The sequence below is a fragment of the Gasterosteus aculeatus genome, chromosome 16 (assembly GCF_964276395.1).
Source record: "Gasterosteus aculeatus chromosome 16, fGasAcu3.hap1.1, whole genome shotgun sequence".
In the NCBI taxonomy this organism is placed as follows: domain Eukaryota; kingdom Metazoa; phylum Chordata; class Actinopteri; order Perciformes; family Gasterosteidae; genus Gasterosteus; species Gasterosteus aculeatus.
In genome coordinates, this window is record NC_135704.1 from 10,123,689 (window position 1) to 10,143,935 (window position 20,247).

The window sequence follows — 20,247 nt, forward strand, 5'->3', positions numbered from 1 at the left end:
TACGTTCTCCCGGTGCTGTGGGACTATCTCTAATTTATTCTTTAGTTGTGTTTGTATTTATTGATAATTAGTCAATTATTTAATAACCCATAATAAGATTAGGGTTTTATTTGAACATCAATAATTAGCTATTAGGTCAATTATTTTGGCAAAAACACTATGGAATTATCAGTCTAATATGGTGAAATGGAAATGACAATTTTGGAGATATTTGAAATGTGTAATCTCATCTGCTGCTTTTTTCTAAAAATGTCGAAAGGGAAAGAGTTTATGTTGACTATGAGATTCCAGCATTTTATCATTAGTGCCTTGCAAGCTGGTGTAATGCTTTGCTTAAAAAAACAACAACATTATGACCACAAGGTTAGTAGGCCTTTTTCACAACAGACATTTTTACATGTAATAGCAGAAAAAGCACCGGTATTACTGACGACATTGATGATGGATTTGTTTCATATATATCCCCAAGTCCTAGGAAGCCATGACAGTGAACCAGCATGCGCAATACCAGTATCCTGATGACACATGTGATCATGAAAAAGTGGGGCAAGATGACACAACTGGTTCTGTGATACTAACTTAATTAACTTAATATCAATTTGGGATTATGTGTCTCACTTAGTTTGAGGTAACTTGATAAATACAGCTTTACCTATTTTCACATGTGCAACATTTTAAATAAATATGGTGTTTTGAAATAAAAATTAAATGTTGGTCTTAAAAAATAAGTCCCACATGTAGCCGACATTAGACCAAAAACTATTGTTGGTCACTGTAACTGTAGAGACCAGAGCAATCTTTCCACTTTTCCTGACAAAAGCAGAAAACGTGAACTTCCCTCCTCCTCTGTGACGTTTTTCGATTAACGAATGACGTCACCTGCACCGCCTGCTCTTCCTCACTCTGATTGGTCCCCCGGAAAATGAAAATGACATTAACCAAGATGGCGCCAGGCGACCGAGTAAAGCGATGAGAGAATAGAACAACAAGCGATTCAACTAAATAACACTGCGCATTAATGTCCTCCGTGCGACTATTTTTAAACCAGACATCCATCTTATCACCGGGGAACCGCAAAGCGCGCACCGAGAAGTCGCATTGGTCTACGCGGATGTGATTATTCAACTGTTGGCTAGCTGCTAAAGTAGCCAACGTCGCTAACGCTCGCTAACTGCGGAAGAGGAGCGAGGAGGAGGCAGGCAACACAAGTTTGTGTTCAATCGAGCGACTCGCTCTCAGTTTGCACATCGACTCGCCCGAGTTATCGTTTTTAGTTCGCGGGACGGTCCGGCTCATCGTAACCAGGAAAACTAACGTTGCACCGGTGACAAGGAGAGCCGAGGAAAGGCGTCATCTTCGCTGCTGTGACGCCATGGCTCTTTCGCCTATTCAAAGCGGACTGCCGGGGGTTCAGGTAGATATAACGTTTTATTTATGAACATTATAACATTTCGAGCTTACTTTCACAGCCGGGTTTATTTTATTTTTGAGAACCACTCGACATTTTACTTCACGTTTCTTCCGCTGAGATGTTTCTCTTTCAGCCAGTAAATAACTTCATCTTCAGGAGCGCTGCGTCCTTATCGCCATTAACACTCATCGTTATCGCCTTTGGTCTCCAATGATTCATGCACCTATTTAGTCTGTGTGTGCGTGCGTGTGTGTGTGTGTGTGTGCGTGCGCGCGCGCAGAGGGCTACGTTTCAGAAGTAAGGAACTGGAAATATCAAATGTTTGTTTGGCATTTTCAGTTTTCAAATGAAAACCTATAAACAAAATAGTTGCCCATTTTCTGTGTGATCAACTAAGCTCAAATATTTATCTTAACCCAAACTGATACCTCATATAAAAGCCAAACACTGAAGCCCATGTTCTTTAATGCTGCTACTGCGACTCATCTTCATTAGAAAAAACAGGATTCTCCTAAGCTGACACAGGATGATAAAAGTCTATTACATTTAGTTTACAATGCTGAGAAGCAGAGATAACCAGCAGGTCTTTAGATAATAATGAGCTGGAACAAGATAATCTTTGGACATTTTGCACAATAAAGTCATTAAATGATTGAAATAGTTTCCAATGCATTAATGACGGCTTCTGAATCTTATTATATTCACTTTAATGTCACAATAAAATACTTAATTAATCAATCATTTTTGGGCCGTAAGCTGTATAAATTTGATTTGAACATCTAGTTGTTACATCCTTTTTTGTTACTTCAAGATTATTACTATTATTATTACTGTCATGTGACCGTGTTTATTCTGGGCCACCAATGGCATGGTAGCTTGGATCATTTTTTAGTTTTAATCTATTGTTCAACATAATTTCATTATTTGAGTTGAACCACCTACTGTCAGTCAGTACATGTCCCACTTGGAGATCAAGCCCAAGTCTCTACAGACTATAAAAATAACAATCTCACGCAGTGACCTAAGGGAAGACCCTCATGATTGAATGTCCTCAATGCTACTTTTCTAAAACCACACGCAAAGGCTTCACGTGTTACTTTGCAGAGGAGATTCGGCACTTTGGGATGCTGGAAGCGAGCCTCCGCTCCCGGCGGGTGTGCTGCGTGGATCACGGCAGACTCCACAGTGGTGCAGATCAAACGCATGCTTTTAGAGCGAGGTTCGGCCCGTTTGTAGTTGTTGCAGTAAACCTGCTGACTGTGGATATGGCAAGTACACTCCCATCGTGTGTAGTCTGTGGTCGCAGCGCCATTGTTGCCCTCCCCCCATTGTTTCTACAGAGGTCAGCCTCGACTTTTTCACCTGGATGACTGACCACACCAGTGTTGTGATAGTATTTTGCTTGTGTTGTTTCGACTCTGCTTTATTCCGCACCGCTCGGTCTCTGTCTTTGTTGTAGAGTCCTTTTGCTATCAAATTCAGCCGCCACCTCTTTGCCAATTTTTCCAAGTGCAGCCGCTCGTCTCTCCTTCCATATAGGTTGACCACCATGCATTAGCCCTTTTACAGGAAAGTGTTCTCCGGGGGGCTGTAAGCAATACGCTCTGAGGCTAACGGCGGGCCTCAACGAGTTCTGGAAAATATTCCGTTGTCAGAGTATTTTGACTCGTATTGCAATGTTGGAAGGATCACTTTTAAATCGTCATTTGTTGAAAATCATATTACTACGATTTATAGTGTGATTTATGCAGCAGTCTTTAGTTTGTAGAAAACAACGTGGTAATATGTATATGTAATGATATGGGATTCGAATGGGACTTTGACGCACATTTGAACTGGCCAACTTTAAGACCATTTTCCCCTCCGGTGCTCCATGGGGGCAGTGAGCCATCCGGTTCATTCAACGTTTAGTCCTGCAGTTAATAAGTTAGTGTGGTCCTGCACATTCTGTTTAGCTTTTGCCATCGAGGTCAACAATCCTAAATCTGTGTTACCCATGTGGTCTCTTGATTAATCAACTGTTGAGGCTAACAGACTCAACATTTGATCAGATTTGTTTGACAAAATTCAGTAAAAGGAACATTACATTTCAATATTATATTTAATATTACACTATTGGCCCTGGAAAAGGTTACTGGGCCTTTTTCACCATTTTCGGACAAATTGTCTGCAGATTAAACTAATAAACTGGTGTCTGATGCAGCCCTAATGGTGCATGATTTATTTTAATCTGTTTTAAGATCAAAGTATACTGAAATTTACTGAAGTAGCTCTTTAGTTGCTGATTTGAGGATGGTGAGTCAAAGGGAAATGATGCGTCACAATTGACTTGCTGCACAACGACAGACTTTCCATTGCAGCTGCGTTACTTGAATGTTGAGGTGTTTCTTCGATACCTAGAATTCAACCTCCTATGTCTTTTTATCTTATCAGTACGTATTGTGCGATGTGACGTAAAATGCCCCGTCTCCTCTCTCTCCCTCTATTCTCTCTCCCCCGTCCTCCTCTCTGTCACACAGAACTTCCGAGCTGATCCTGAAGAGTTTTTCACCAAGATGGACAGGATAGGGAAAGGCTCCTTTGGGGAAGTTTTCAAAGGCATCGACACCCGGACACAGAAAGTTGTGGCCATTAAAATTATTGATCTGGAAGAAGCAGAGGATGACATCGAAGACATCCAACAGGAAATCACTGTTCTCAGCCAGTGTGACAGTCCCTTTATCACCAAGTATTACGGATCATACCTAAAGGTAAGGTTTAGCTTGAAGTGAAAAAAATAAATAAATAAACCTCATCCATTTGTAACAGTTCGTGCTCGACACAATGGATACGTCACTAATGTGTTCCTGCAAGCATGTGTACGGAATGTAGGTCATTAAATAATGCATACTGGCAACGGAGGCAAGTATTGCCTTTTTAGGATTGCACAGATTGCTGCGGAGCGCCTCGAAGTAGGCCGACACCAGCAGCATGTAGCCCGAGGCCTTTTAACGGGGCACATCTCTGTTTGGATGTTGGCATATGTTTTTCTTTGTACTGAAGCAGATAGCGGCGATGAAGGCAACATGCTGGCTTTTTTCATCAGTGGGAGCTGAATAAGAAATCCTGGCCCTTTTTTTCAAGTGGAGCATAACAGTTGACAGGGCGGGCGGCATTTCTGCCGTAACAGCCATAAAATGTTTCAATGTGATTTGTAGATCTCCTCAAAGCTGGAAGTCAGCTCTTTAACATTTCTATAGTCGGAGTGGATTTTCCGTCACGCCACATGTGCCGGTGCTTAGAGCCTCTCCCAGCATTCAGTGTGGTACTTAACAGCCCAAAGGAGAGAAGTGGCAGTCCATTAGCGCCGGTTATGCTGCTGCCGGAAGCGCGGAATTAAGGCTTATTTGTGTGTTGTATGCAACCATGGTACTTATTCTCTGTGTGTGTGTGTGTGTGTGTGTGTGTGTGTGTGTGTGTGTGTGTGTGTGTGTGTGTGTGTGTGTGTGTGTGTGTGTGTGTGTGTGTTGGCGTGCACTTAAATTATGTGTTGTTACACAAAAGCATATCATTTTAAATGTAACAGTAGTTCATAAGTAATAATAAGCACATGATAAAAGAACCATTAGCACATAACGTGTCAACACTTTTTTGCATCATATAATGCGTTAATAAATCATGAACTAATAACATATTATAATTTGCAAGAATGTTAAATGCAGTGCAAAACTCAGAGTGTTGTAAGAAAGACAAAGAGCCCTTCATGTTATAATCAATTTCTCATCACGTACCAGTAATCATTTTTTTATTGTGCACATTACATCCTCGTAGCTTTCCCACATGCTGAGATTAATACATGATCAGTTTTATTTCTGTCAGGCACATTATGTCCCCTTATCTTAATATGAGCAGCTTCTTGTATATTACCAAACTTTAAAGTGGTATTGTTTTCGATCCAGAAATGTTGTTTTTAAGAGTGTGATGCGTTCTTCTGTTCTAATAACAACTGCAACACAGTCTGACTGAATTAGTGATTTTATTTTTCAGGGCACAAAGTTATGGATTATCATGGAATATTTGGGTGGAGGATCAGCCCTGGATTTGGTAAGTATGTTAAAATTCTGCCTTAAACCATCTGATTTGCAGGTCATTGTAACAGTTATCGAATGTGTACAATCTGTGCCAACTTTATCCTCTAACTCGTCCGTTCTTTTAGTTGGAACCTGGTGCCCTGGATGAAACGCAGATCGCCACGATTTTGAGAGAGATCCTGAAAGGGCTCGAGTATCTGCACTCTGAAAAGAAAATCCATAGAGATATCAAAGGTACGCCAGACGTTTATGATGCTGAATTAAGGCTTAAATGTGCATCAGTGTTCCCCCACTCGGTGCTGCCTGTGATCAGACCTTGAAGCGCTGCACGGATGACCTCAACCTTTCACATGCCGCACTTGAGTGTGAAATATGCTGAGGTCTTAAAATCACAGAAACCACTGAGTGTTTTCAAAAGCCGTATCTGATGCCGTCCACCGGTTTGTCCTCTTGCTCCCAGCTGCCAACGTGTTGCTGTCAGAACAAGGCGACGTGAAGCTGGCAGACTTTGGAGTGGCGGGCCAGCTAACGGACACGCAGATAAAAAGGAACACATTTGTCGGAACTCCTTTCTGGATGGCGCCCGAGGTCATAAAGCAGTCCGCTTACGACTCAAAGGTCAGCGTTTTTTCCAGCTTTTGCTTTCGTCGTTATCAGAGTGAACTTTGATATCGGAAGGAAGAAACCCAAAGAATTGTCCATTTTGTTTTTGTTGAGAAAATTATTTAATTGGCAACTTTGAATTCTAAAAAGGTCACCTGTTGGCCGTTTGGTGCCAAAACAGTGCGTAAACATCAACATTTCCCACAGCAGGACACAGCTGTAAAGCGTCGTGAGTTTGGCAGCTGGATCCCACAAAGAAAACTGCAGGCTGAGCGCATCAGCCCCGAACATCTGCAGTAGTTTTTCTATTGGACCGCTTTGGTGACTTTGTGCAGGCGTGAAAATGTAGTGTTGTAGATGTTGCTTTACCAACATCCTGTGGTGAACGAGGTAGACAACCAGAGCGATCACATGTGGAAATGTGTCGAAATCAATCCGCGCTCGGTTCGAAATGTGTGTTATTGACCCACAAGGACCTGTTGTTGTCAAACGTAACCGTGGGAGGTTAATTGCCCTTTTCCCCTCTGTGAGCAAGTTGTTAAGCACTTTTTCAGACTGTGTTTCCGCACTACCGATGACCAAACGCATATTTTTGGAATAACCGCCGCATGAGTCAGTGCTGCTTTAAACACAGCCACAGTGTGGTAATCTTTAGCAACAGGTTCCTCAAATACACCCATGCTGCTTGAGTCTGCCAGTTTAAATGCCATTAGTCACCGCATTGTGTCATAGCGGACGAGTATGTGAGCCTTTACTGCTTCATTAGATGATGTTTTCTGTCTCTCAAAGGCGGACATCTGGTCGTTGGGAATAACCGCAATAGAACTGGCCAAAGGAGAGCCGCCGCACTCTGAACTTCACCCCATGAAGGTCCTATTCCTCATCCCAAAGAACAACCCACCTACACTGGAAGGAAACTACAGTAAACCACTTAAAGAATTTGTTGAAGCCTGTTTAAATAAGGAGCCTAGCTTTGTAAGTTTAAAGGACTGCTGTTCACACCGTTTTAAGTCATGCCAGTTTCCTCTTAACATTCACTGTAACGCTTGTTGTTTTTTCCCCCGCAGAGGCCAACTGCCAAAGAGCTGTTAAAACACAAGTATATTGTAAGGCATTCCAAAAAGACATCATACCTGGCAGAGCTGATCGACAGATACAAGAGGTGGAAATCCGAGCAGTCTCGGGCTGAATCCAGCTCCGATGATTCTGACGAGTGAGTTGTTACGATGTGGCTAAATGTACATTTATGAAGCTAAATCTAGCCGCTCCAAGTGCGCCGATGATCCAGGAACCCTGTGTCACTGCAGGGAGTCAAACGGCCAGGCGTCTGGAGGAGACGACGCTGGCAATGACGACTGGATCTTCAACACCATCAGGGAGAAGGACCTCAAGAAGTTTCAGAATGGGGCGGCGCAGCCTGCTGAGCTTGAAAGCAAACCGGTGCGACCACACACCATTGTAGAGGGAAATAAAATTAAGTTTCATGTTTGTTTGCGGTCTCAAATTTCTCCTTTTGACATATGAATCCTCTTTTTCTTTCCGTGTGCAGGAGAGTCCAAAAAGGCCTTTGTCACAAAGCTTATCCACAATCTTTTCTCCGTTGTTCACTGAGGTAATTGCACCAACAAGTTAACCTGAGGTGATCTGTACTATCAGATGTATTTTGGCCATAGCTTCCTCCACAAATGGAAGCTCCCTAAAGCTCCCATTCTCTGAAATATGTCATTTCTGCAGCTGAAAGAAAAGGGAGAGACGCGTAACGGCAAGCCGGGGGCCGTGGAGGGGCTTCAGGAGGCCGTTCTCCTGGCAGAAGAAACCCACCCTGGGATCTGTGACTCCCTGGTAGCTGAGCTAGTGCAGAGACTCCAGAGGTAACCAAGGTCCATGAAGTTGCTTATTTCCTTTCAAAGTGTGCGTAGGTTGAACAGGGGCCGGCAAGGCGGCGCTCGCAGTCGACTGGTCCACAGCAGTTTGCTAATGTGTGGTGACCGTCTCCGTCCCTCAAGGGGCCGTTAGGTACTGACCCTTCTTCTGATGTTTGTCAGGTTTTCTGTGCCCCAGCCCACTGCCGGCCATTGAGGGGCGCCATATCCTGCGCCTCTCTAATTTCCCACCCTGATGGCGGCAGTCGGATCTTTTCCTCTGACCTCCAGAGCCGGGATGAAGTCTCCCAGGAATGTCTCCATCCCTCGCTTGGCTGAAGCAAATCCTGGCCCGTATAATGTCTGTTTACCCCGCTAGCACACCACCACCCCGAGGGTCCCAACCGGGACAGTCAGTCGCCAGCGGCTCAGCTGCGACTACGACCTCCACCTGCTGTAAAATGTCCCTTCTCAATACCTCCTTCACAACTGTTTGATTTTAGCTTTGAGGGGCGGAGTCCGCCGTCTCTCTGCGAGGACTCCCACGTTATTGGTTTTTTGACGGGCGTTTTTCACAGAGGTTTTACACTCTGCATCTTTTATGGAGAAAAACACCTTGCTTAATTAATAGTGTGCGTGCGTGTGTGTGTCTGTGTGAGATATCATGTGAAACGTGTGGTGGCGTGTCGAGTGGGTTGAAGCGTTCTATCGAAAACTCAGGTATCCTGCTTTAAGAGGATTGGGTTCTCTGGGAGACGGAAAGCGCTCTATAGGGTGGCTGTACAGACTTGTAAATATGCTAATTTCTACAGATTCCTGAAAAAAATAAATAATGAAGTGTTTGTAATGGAACCACTGTGTACAAACGGCCACATGCAATCTGTAGATAGATAAATATTTTGAGAGACTAAATATGGCCATAGATGAGATTGCCTTGCCTTTCTACTCCTTCTTTTGTATATCGGTCTTTTGATTTCTCCGGTTGTTTAAACGATCTCCAGTGAAAATAGCTGCCCTCTATCATGTCCTACCATTGATTTGTTTTACATTTGCTGTTTTACACAAGCCCTGGTTTGGTGGACTTTGCCTCTTCGCTCCCCCCCTTTTTTTGCGGCGTGTTTTTGGCCGGTAAGATGAGCTGAGGTTTCCTCCCTTCACCCCATTAACGGAGCAGACAGTGTTAGTCTTCCTCGGAGCGGTACTATCCATCTCCTCTGCTCGCCTCCAGCTTTAATTGCACTTCAAGTACAAATGCCTTTTGGGCTGTAAGCAAAGTAGCCATAAATCCGTAGCACGGGACTCGCAGCTTCCAGGTATGCTACCTGGGACAAAACAAAAGTCCACCTGAAGTCTCGCAGGTGGGACCTCCGGTGTGATATTTGCTTGGCCGGATCTTTCAGTTTGTACTCGTGAGCGGTTTTCACTTGTATAGTTAATAAAAGTGTTTTGAGACAAAGACTTGTCACGGAGCAGACGACGTGTTGACGTGGGGCCTGGAGGAGAAGCGTGTGAAGCCGGCTGGTCGGCCTGAGCAGTATGCGTTGTAGCATGCTGTCGCAGAACTGGAGGAACGCGGAGTCCCGATCAGCCTTAGATTATTTTGGATGAATAGTATCTTCTTTAAAATGTTAGGTGCAATGCTTTTGTTGTCATTGCTTCTTTTCCCCTTTTTTGTGGTATTACAATGGCATATGCAGCAATACTTTTAGAAGACAAACGATAAAAGATCAAACATATTTATTTCATTCCTTGTCAGTATGATGGATGTATGATCAAATGGACTCGTTTTGTCTCGGATGAGAGGGATTTTTCATCATTCTTGAAAAATCGGATTTTATTTTTTGCCACAGGAATTTAAATGGTACAGTTACAAGGCGAGTTAAACAGTGATGAAAAAACTTTTTACACTCTGAGGATAGTTAGATAAGATCAACTTCTGTTATATTTTCCCTTTAAATATACTGCTACGCCAGTTAGCTTAGCACAAGGACAGGAAACCGCTAACAAACATTACTTACAATATTGTCATTCTTCTTCCTCTCTGATTTCAACAATCAAACGCAACATTTTCGTATTTCTTTAAAAATGTTTTTATTTCTGATTGCTGAAGGTTTAATGGGGAGAAGTCAAATATGTCTTAAGTCAATATTTCTTGAAGTATAAGCCAACTTCAGCCTCGTGTTTTCTGCTCTTCTGTGAAAATATTACGGCTCTTCATTGAAACTCGTGCACTGTGCCTCCATCCCAAACTGAGACCAATACAACTTGCACCTTTTGACATCGTCCGTTACGACGATATCTTTTGATGTGTTTGCACTTTGCAGATTTATTTTGTTTTGTTTTCCAATGGTGGTTTTCAAAGGCTACAATGTCACCATCACACCAGTTTGATTCCCTTTGTGTCGTATGGCAATAAAGCAGTGTGATCGCCAAGGGTCAATCCTTAGCACAAGTAGGCAGATATTCCATTAAACTATTTTTCTAACCCAAAAGAGCAGTATTATGTAATCGAGGGAGTAACGTTTAGTTCTGTGATGTGTAAAAGTTTCAGTAAACACTGGATAGCAATCACTTAAAATGTGCACTTCATTTTGTGTGACTTTGCTGACCGTTTAGTTGTTTATAAATGTTTGATCATTCAGGACGTTGCTGTGGGAGTTATTGAAATTCGTTGAATGATTTTTAAGGAAAGAATTAAAATCCAATACAATTTGATGAATGGTTTTGCCACTGTTTGACCGCATCCTATGTGAGAAGTTTTCTTTGCTTTTCTGCAATATCTTTACAGATTTGATTCAGATATTTAAGTGCACCCATCAACCTAAAGTGCCTAAAGTTTAAATGCAACCCGTGGCTGTTGTAGTGTAAGAGTCTTAATTTTGTTTCACCTGTACACTGTAGTGTGATAATGGTACATTCATTCTAATAATGCACAAGCTTATTAAAAATCAAGAGATTAAATATATGAATTACTGAGTAGTGTTTTAACCTTTTTGCATGTTATGCACACGTCTAATGCTGCAGATGGACTCATCGATGGAGCGCGTTACTAAACCGCACAGCGTTGAAAGGAGCCAAAACAAAAGCCCAGTGACCAGCTATGTGTCATGCTAAAGGTTGAGACAATGCTGTAATTACATGTGAACAATGCAAAATATATGGCACAGATTTAATGATTGACTGCACTAGTTCTGTGGTAGGATTAGTTTGGAAGTTTGATAACTACACACGAGCAGATATATTATTGTAATTTTATTTTATTTGTTGCATGAAATGGAACGAGCTGTGAAAGCTGGACTTTAAACAGCAACTGAAGACGTAATTGTGAAATTTAGCAATTCCTGAATAAGTAAAACTTGACATTTTAACTTCAAAGATATATGGTATACATGTTTTACACAGTGAGCAAGCAACAACCAAAAAAGTCAGCAAATACCTCACAGCAAGTTTTATTTATACATCCAAAAACAAAGATCATATCTCACACTATATACAGATATTACATACAGTGTTTTTACACATATTACATCATTTGTACACAAGAAAAATATACATAAAAATGTAAACCTTTGTGTACAAAAAATACCTTAGACAAATTAAACAAGGACCAATAACAAAAGGTGACTAGATTAGCGCATCCTATTTTTAAAAACAGTAATACAGTACATTCAATGAGTATAGGAATTTTTCAGCCATCTCTGAATTCAAGCCGTTAAATGTGCCAACAGTACGAGCCCTGTTTGTTTTGTTCTACGTGGTTTGGGGGGTAAACTGGTGATTAATCTCATGCTATGCAGATGCAGCCGTAATGCCTTAAAAACATCTGATTTTTTTCGCCGCACTGTTTCTGACCATTTAGTAACAACACAGCAGTCACAGAGCCCAGTCGCCTCTGGTGGAGCTACGTGTTTACACTTCGCTGTGTGTTTTCTCTTTGGAAGGGAGAGACAGAACTGGGCCTTCTCACAGCTGGAAATGAAGGGGGGGGCTGTCTGATGCAGGCTCAGAGCTGGTAATGATGGCAGCTGTTCATTTAATGAGCGTCAAAAGCGAAAAACTAAGACGAGAAAAAAAACAAAAAAGGAGACGGACGCTGGACAACCAGCAGCCTCATCCACTCCTGTGCAAAGCTGTGTTGAAAAACATGGTGTAATGAACTGTTTTTCGCCACAAATTAAATGGTGACGCCTATATTCCTATGTTTCATATCACCGAGAATCAAGCCAGTTATGATGACGCTGCCCCCTCCCGCGCAAATCTCAAGCCTTCCTCCTGGAGTTTAATAGCTATCACAAATAGTACTCCGTCCGAATAATATTTAAAAACAAAGACAGCATTCAAACATTGATCCCTCCAACGCACGACCATTTTGATAGCCATTAAAAACAAGACATTCTACAAGACAGTTTCCACTGAAGACAATTGTAATCCATCGCCTACTCGACAATTCACCAACAAACCCCAAGATAGAGACTCGCTACTACAAACCGAACACTCAACAACGTCCGACGACCTGCCCAACGTAGAATACATCTATCAGGACCCATGTCTGTACTGCAGTTGGTAACACCGGTGACACTCTCTCGGGGGGGTGGGGGGGGGTCTCAATTTCCAGGGTTAAAATAAGACTCCACGTTTGCATAATTTAGCTTAAAATCACCATAAAGTGGGTTTTAGGGTTGAACAGACACTGGTCAACACACCACTTTACACCATTTCAAGTTCAGGGTTCACTGGCCTGGACGTCAGAGCGAGTTTCCGTTGTCAGTAATCACCATTGTGTGTGTGGACCAGAGAGCACCTGTGAGAGTAGACACTTAAAAGTCCCTTGATAACACATCCTCGCCTCCACCATTAACACTGAAACTTGTTTATTTGCCTTACAAAAGACTAAATCCACTCGGCATGAACCCGAGAGTAGAAGGCGGACCTGGTCACTGGTTCTGAGTGAAATAAATCTGCTGTTAAGGTAATGTTCACAACAGTTATAGAGGCCTAAATGGATTCCTGATCCAGGCTGGATTCACAAGTGAAGCTACAGACCAATAAGATACCGTACAATGCTAGTTATGTTAATGGGTTTTATTGCTTTAAGAAACTAGTTACCTTCAAGTGTCTACTAGGCCACTCAGAGTCCCACACCCAATGTTGAGGTCGGAAATTTTTGACATCTGAGCAAACCAATAAATGAGCACGAACAGTATAGACAATATAAAAACAACGTTTAAAAGCATTTTGGTAAATTCATACTGTGGAATCCGACTCGGTACGATTCTATATCATGATAACGGTTAAATAGCTTGAAACATAATGGGTCACAAATAACACGACCTGAACTCTGTTTTTCAGAGGGTGACAGAAGCAGTGTACGAACAGGTGGAAATGCAACGGCCGACCGCGCGAGGCAATTTAAAGACGGCACTCCAACTGTCAAAAACGAACAAAGCGACCACTGGTTGAGGCTTCTACGTCGACAAGCTCCGGGACTGATAATCTCTGCTAAGGTCCTTCTGCCAATTTTCACCCGTTCATTTCCTCAAAAATTGGGCCGTTTCCTCCTCCTCCCTTCCTTCCCTGCTGACCAAACCACACAGACTTAAAATGCCACGCGCCGCCTGGCTTCTCGGTTAAAACGATGACAATAGAAAATATTGAGGAAACTCTTCGGGTTGTGCAAATTTCGTAATCAAATGGTGCACCATTACCACATTGCAAACACGTAGCAGATGAGGAGGGGTGGTCAACCCGGGGTCGTAAGCGGCGCCAAGCTCATTTGCTCTGCGCGAAGGGCGGCGCGGCGCTGTTGGCACCGGCAGCGGTGGCACTGACTGTGGAAAAGCCGGCGGGCGGCGCCGTGGAGCTGTGGCTCGGCTGAACGTCCTTCGGGATGCCGCTGTGGGAGGCCAACTGGTGGCCGAAGGCGGCGCTGAACTGCGGGAGCTGTTGCTTGGGCTGCGTGGAGGTCAGAAGGTCGTGCGCGGAGGATGGCAGCGAGGACGAGGGGGCGGGCGAGGTGGTTAAACCCGTCGAGCCGCACTGGGGCATCGCCGAGAGCGCGGCCACGGGCTGCAGCGTCACAGAGTGCGTGGTGGCCGGGGGCGTGGACAGGGAGGTGGATATGAGGTGACTCTCTGATCCGATGAGATTGCCAAACTGCGCGGGGTCGGGGAGGGTGAGGTTGCTCCACGATGAGCGCGGGGGTCCTGGTAGCCCGCCGAGGGGGACCTCCAGCAGCAGAGGGGCGTCCGTCTGGAACGAGCTGGCATGGGGGGAAGATATGTGGTCACTGTACGGGGACGCCACGTGCTCGCTGCCGTAGTGGCGGCCTTGGGGAGACGGCGTGGGCGCGTCCGACTTGGTCAGAACGTGGGACGAGTGCGTCCGGGGAAAGGTTCGCTCTGCGATGGGAGTCGGGGGGAGCAGGGAGGGGTTGGCGGGGGCTACCGAAGGAGAAGACGAAGTCAGGCTGGAGCACGACGTCTGGGGCCGGCTGGCGGGCTGAGATGGCGGCGAGGGGGGGAAGTGACCCCCGGTGGACTGCAGCAGGTTGTCCTCCAGCTCGAGGCTGGTGAAGCTCCCGGTGGGGATGCGGCTGCTCAGCAGGTCGCCGATGCTACCCGGCTGGACCGGACTGGCGAACACGGCCATGGCTCGGTGGTCCACTCCTTCGGAGGGGGCCAGGTCTCCCATGGAGGTCAGGCAAACCAAGGAGTCCGGGTAGGACCCCATAGCCTGCAGTGCACGCACCAGCTCCTCGGCTTCCTCCGTGGTCGGCAGCAAATCGCCATTCTTACCTGAACACACACAGAAGCAGAATTGGACGTTACGAACAGCAGATGGAGAGGACTTTGCTTGCGCACACGTGAAAGAACGAGCCTCATGACAACCTTCAAACAAGTCGAAGACCTGAAGGTCATCAGGTAGCCTGGGTAACACGTCGGAGAAATCCTCCTGGTTCAGCTCGAGGTCGTTTGGAATGTCTGCCATTTCATTGGTGATGTCGTCGGGAAGCTCCTCCCCACTCAGGTCTGGCGTCGACGGGCTCCTGGTGCAACAGGTGAGACAAAACGGGGTTTTAGTGAAGAAGCGCAACCGTAGCGAGGAGCCTGTTCACGAAGGCCTCCTCGACACCAGCAGCTCCGCGCATGGAGAGACACTCGCGGTGCAGACCTGATGCTGGCCTGTGAGGGCATCGCTAGGCTTATGGACGGCATTCCCAGGTTCCCCTGTGGCAACGCCGGAGGGATGGGTTTCTGAGGCCTCCGCGGCACTCTCCTCCTCTTCTTCTTGTGTTTTTTGGTGAGTGCCGGTGGTTTGGTCTTTTTACGTGGCTTTCGCTGCTGCTGGTGGTGCTGCACTCGTCTGTTGCCATCCCCTCGCAGGAAGTTATCCTGTGTGTAATGCACGGAAGAGCCTTTAGTGCTCCGAACATTATGCCATGAGAGGAGCAGTCTCATGCAATCATGGGAACTTTAAAGTAAGCGGAAATATCAGCTCATTCAAATTATTGTAGACGAAAATGATTTTCTCTCCAAAATGCAATGTTGCAATTGCCCATTGAAAATTAAACTCACCATTTTTTTGGCATGCTCTTCGCAGAGGGGCGTCTGGTGCGTGATATCAAACACCGGGATGGAGCACTGCTGACCATCTGCAAATTTGGCTGTGCAACTAGCAAAGAGCTGCTGGGAACGATTCAATAGAATGTCTACGAGAGAACATTGAAGGAAATAACCAACCAGAAGGAAAGCATACAATCATTGTGCTCCATCACGAAAAGAAAAAAAACAACCGAAGCGAATACGGCGGGAAAGGATACGCTGAAAGCAGTGTCGAGTGAAGGGCAGAGCTCTATTGTTGCAGGCCTGGCCCTTTGTGCTGCCAGTGCAGGTCCCCGCATCAGGGGTCTGCTGCCTTGCCGGAGCCACACTGTGGAAACACACAGACTGGGCTGAGCCAAGAGCTACAACGCGCCGCCTTGGTTACGTTACAGTTTGTTTCACACCAGGGGACGCAGGTGGCGTGGTCAGAAGACCAGCAGGTCGGTCACCTGCTAGCCGCACACCTTGCCGGTTGCACTGGTATTAAACATTGGTGGGTGACGTTGGATTTGTGACTCGAGAGATAAAAGGAAGAAGAAAAAAAAAAAAAGTACTATAATGACATTTGTGAGATTACCTTGAGGAGCTTTGAGAGGCGCCCCGCAACTCCTGGATCAGCTGGCCAGCACAGTCTGGGTTATTACTGGCAGCGTGCAGCAAGGCTTTGCGGAAGGCATACCGGTATCTCTTTTGGCGGATGCTCGCCCGCTCCTGCCTGCACATGCGCTTGTATTTCTCCCGGAGGTACGAACAAAGCCTCAGTAGCCGCCTCCTCCGCGAGGAACCTCCGTCGTCCTCCAACCTGTTGCCGAAACAATCGATAGCAATCACGACAAGAAGCATCGAGGGCGGGTTTCATACTGTGGGGTTAAGTATTAAGGGTACCGACTCATTCGGTGGTCTCCAAGAGCTCTGGAAAGGAACAAAAGTCTCCGCCTCCTCTTCTTCGTCATCATCATCCGCACTGTCTTCTGACCAGTCCAGTCCTGGAAGAGAACTTGTTAGAGCAGCCTATTCATCTCAGCAGGCTTAAATCCCAATTGCTACACTACATCTGTGAATTTATATGCAAGGAAAAAATGCATTTAAATGAAGCACCTAGATGAGGAAAGAGGTCTCCGTGCTCCTGGTGCGTCTTGGCACAAAGCTGCACCAGATGTTGCAACCGGGCCAGGCAGCTGGCAGAAGGTGAGAAGGCAGCGGGACGCATGACAACCATGTGCCGCGTATTGTTTATGCCCATGTCCTTGCAACTGACGGGCAAGCGAGTAGCGGTGAAAGGCATTTTCCTGCTGAGTGATGGCCCAGAAGGTTGCGCTGGACTGGGTGCTGCATTAGCGGGCATCCCTGGAGGCAGAAAGTTGACCGTCTGAGGTGGTGGTGGATTGCATAATAAGCCCTGCGGCTGTCCTGGGAAGATGAAGGAAGCCACGCTGGAGTGCTGGGGCGGCTGGAGAAGACCTGACTGCTGCCGTGGGAGATGAGTGTTGAGAGGCAAGGAAGGGTGGACACGGGGGGCAGGCGAGGGGCTAAAGTGCTCGGGGGGGGGCTGGAAGAGGTCCGTGTCATGGCAGAGTTTCTGGTTGAGCACCAGCCGACTATGTAGTTTCTTCTTGATGGCTCGGCCCTTCCGAGGAGTCCCCACCTCCTCCCCGTCTGTGTCATCCTCATAAAAGGCAAAAGGGTCCAGGAGTTCCTCATCAGGGAGGGGCAACAGGCGTGAACAGGGAGGAGATGGCGGAAGTTCATCTAGGCCGTTGGGAGCTTTAAGTGCCAAAGAGGGCACAGTTATGTTGAGAGCCACTGACTCCAGGTGGGCCCGGGAGCGCATTTCCTCCAAAGCGTCATGCTTCTTCTTCCTTTCCTTCTTGGGGATGAAGCCCAGAACCTGCAGGTGGCTGTTACAGTATCTGGAAAACAAGAGCATGACCTCAGAAAATTTTTACCTGCACAGCATACAAGACAATACGACTAAATCATTTAGCAAGATATATTATTTGAGACCGATCTGGTAATATGCTACACAATTTGTGGTATTCAGAGTGAATGATTCTTTTTACAATCATCAGTGTCATTTTATTTCAAAACAATATAAATGATTATGACATGAGTCGCAGAAACACAATATTTCATTTAAAAATGGTATTTTGACCCACAGTTCACCATCGACAAATATATTTAGATGAATTTCGTCATTGTTTCAATGAATTGCTCAGCCCCAGTAGAATATGCTACACACGAACATAAAGAACATAAAACATACACACCTGCGGTCCTCTGACTTGGGGATTGGGTTTGTACATCGCTGGCTGTTGTACTTCGCCACATATTCACATTGCTTGAAGGGCGCAGTCTTATCCTCCAGAACGTGCCGGATACAGAAAGCATAGCCGTTTAGTCTGCGTTGCTTGCAGAGCTTTGGGCTGTACGAGCACAACGGCTTATTGTCCACCTCTGAGAAGTGTATGTGTTTGCCTTCATACATCACGTGACTCTTGTTCTTGACAACATCAGCTGATTGGAAGAAGTCAGGGAAAACCAAGAAATGCATCAGCAACGCTTCATATTGAGGAGAACAATGTTTAGAATATAAATATTTAATGATAAATATTTAGGGGGCCCACATAATAATGCTACGTTAGTATTTTTATTGTCTTGTTTAAATGAAACCACATTCTAAGTAAGACTTGCAACTAATTGCATAGTTACCTGATTGCTTAACTTCTATTTGGCTACTGTGAATAAACAAAATTGATATTCCATTACTTAGCTGAGAACATTTTAGTCTGGTCAAACTTTGAATACTGGTTGCATCTACACATACTCATTTTCAATGTCAAACCATCTTATTGAGAAACGGGTGGTAAAGTGAGGATACGTTCATTATAACCAACAGTCTATTCAATTATCCTCCAAGCTGGCACTTAAGAGATAAGATGATGGAGGTATAACATTATCTTGCATGACAGCAGTCTGCTTGATTAAATTAAAAGGTCACCTGCTGCTGTGTGTTTATCATTACCCAACTATTTGCACACTAGAATAACTCAATCAAAAAAACAGCCAACATGAAGTAACGCTTTAAAAATAAGCAACAAACAAGTGAAACACGCTCTCACACCGGATGCTACTTCAATACACTAGCGAGTATTTCAGCGCTATTTGACACGGCTTCAGCAGCTTAGCTCTTACATTTAACTTGAATTGTGTTTGTTTAGAGTTCGTGGAACAGCGCTACGTCTCTGACAGCAGTGGTTAATGCTGTACATACAAGGACATTGTGGTTAAATACCATTTAAGTCATCTTCGGTTGACGTAACTACTTTATAAACGGTGACTAACATTAGCTGGTAACTATCATCGGAGCCCGGGGACCTCACGTTAGCTTACCAACATTAGCTTGAAGCCAATAGACAAATGTAAAACTTTACTCTATGAACGTGTAAGTAGATGTAACTTAAGTGTGGCATACATCCACTAGATACAACTAATTCTATATTCAGGTGGAGACTCCTTTTATTGACATAAAAATACCATTTAAACCTGATAGTTAGCTAAGAAGCTATCAAAGCTAAAAACACAAATTAGTAGGCGGTAGCTAACCAGGAAACGGAAACATTAGCAAACGGCAACCCTTATAAAAAAGGTGTATTTTCAGTTTAGATTTATGAAGAAAATTACAAGTGTAATCATAAATTACATTACATAGTTGGCCACAATCGTGCTATTTTGTGTTTATAAACATGGCAGATTTATAGCAAAATTCTTCCAAACAAAGAGTACATACGAGGCTTAAGGCCTGTCCCCGAAGGCCTCCGTCATAATCGATAGGAGTTACAGCCACTGTCGTTGCATAGAGTCACATTAGCAGACTATGGCACTTAAAATTGTCAGCATTGCATCACTTCTCAGCTCTACGTAAAGCGCCGAGCCATTTGGTCAGATAGCAGGTTATAAAATAAATGAGTCATTAATTAGAGGCCTATTAGCTTCGTTGGCACAGCGGCCTCTAGTTGACCGCTCGCCCGTTTGAAGTCAGCGCGAAACGGTACACTCAAAAATCGAGACCGAGGCTGTCAAAGATTTCGCTTACCTTGAATTGGTATGGGCTGTGTAAGGTATTCGCTCCAGATAGACGGCCGAAATGTCTAATAGATTCAGCTGGGCTTTTTCTGCATCGATATTCGAGATGGGATAATACCAGTGATCTTCATCGAGCTATGTAGATCTTGAACTACGGATGCATTTTAAATACAGGCTATCCAGAGCAAATTACAAGCAGTAGGCAGGCTGCTGAGGATTTTTGTTAGATCTACAGCACACTCCTCACAGCACCACTACAGGCACTGCGAGGACATGACAACAATCCGCTCGACAACAACAACCTCTCCTACCATGTTGGAAATTCAACTTGAAAACCCTACAAATGTCAGCACTCTCCGTGAAACGGGAATGACAGTTTCGGGGGAAGGAGAGTGCCGTTTACATTTTTTTTTCACATTTAAAACTATGTGGTGAACTTCTATCGAGGGACAGGTTCTGCAGAGAGTGGCAGTGAGAATCCACCTGGACCGGCTATCGTCCTCCACATAGATGAGTGGCCCTTCTGCTGCCGCTGTTCCTGCCGGCTGTTCACTGCTGATGGACCACGTGTCACGCGTTGGGATCGAACACACGCAAGAACGTATCGTCTGTGGCAC

General features: G+C 45.0%; 2 protein-coding genes across 3 annotated transcripts; one reads left to right on the forward strand and one right to left on the reverse strand.

Annotated features, from left to right (window-relative positions):
* The first annotated feature begins 917 nt into the window (after window positions 1-917).
* On the forward strand, window positions 918-10,915 carry stk24a (serine/threonine kinase 24a (STE20 homolog, yeast)). The gene is made up of 11 exons (XM_040201751.2): window positions 918-1,414; window positions 3,931-4,161; window positions 5,438-5,494; window positions 5,607-5,715; window positions 5,942-6,099; window positions 6,874-7,059; window positions 7,152-7,297; window positions 7,392-7,524; window positions 7,634-7,696; window positions 7,819-7,955; window positions 8,130-10,915. Exons 1-11 carry the CDS (start codon window positions 1,373-1,375, stop codon window positions 8,161-8,163), a joined length of 1,296 nt encoding a protein of 431 aa, XP_040057685.1. The 5' UTR covers window positions 918-1,372; the 3' UTR covers window positions 8,164-10,915.
* Window positions 10,916-11,379: 464 nt separating this feature from the next.
* On the reverse strand, window positions 11,380-20,245 carry ino80da (INO80 complex subunit Da). Of its 2 annotated transcripts, XM_040201743.2 has the most exons (10): window positions 19,641-20,245; window positions 17,815-18,061; window positions 16,646-17,457; window positions 16,437-16,533; window positions 16,125-16,349; window positions 15,766-15,875; window positions 15,521-15,654; window positions 15,117-15,337; window positions 14,834-14,991; window positions 11,380-14,740 (listed from the first exon to the last, which is right to left on the reverse strand). In XM_040201743.2, the coding sequence occupies exons 2-10, from the start codon at window positions 18,030-18,032 to the stop codon at window positions 13,716-13,718; spliced, it is 3,000 nt and encodes a 999-aa protein (XP_040057677.1). In that variant the 5' UTR covers window positions 18,033-18,061; window positions 19,641-20,245; the 3' UTR covers window positions 11,380-13,715. The 2 variants fall into 2 exon arrangements, with proteins under 2 accessions (XP_040057677.1, XP_077946546.1); XM_078090420.1 differs by having other exon boundaries at window positions 11,380-14,991; window positions 19,641-20,155.
* Window positions 20,246-20,247: the final 2 nt, after the last annotated feature.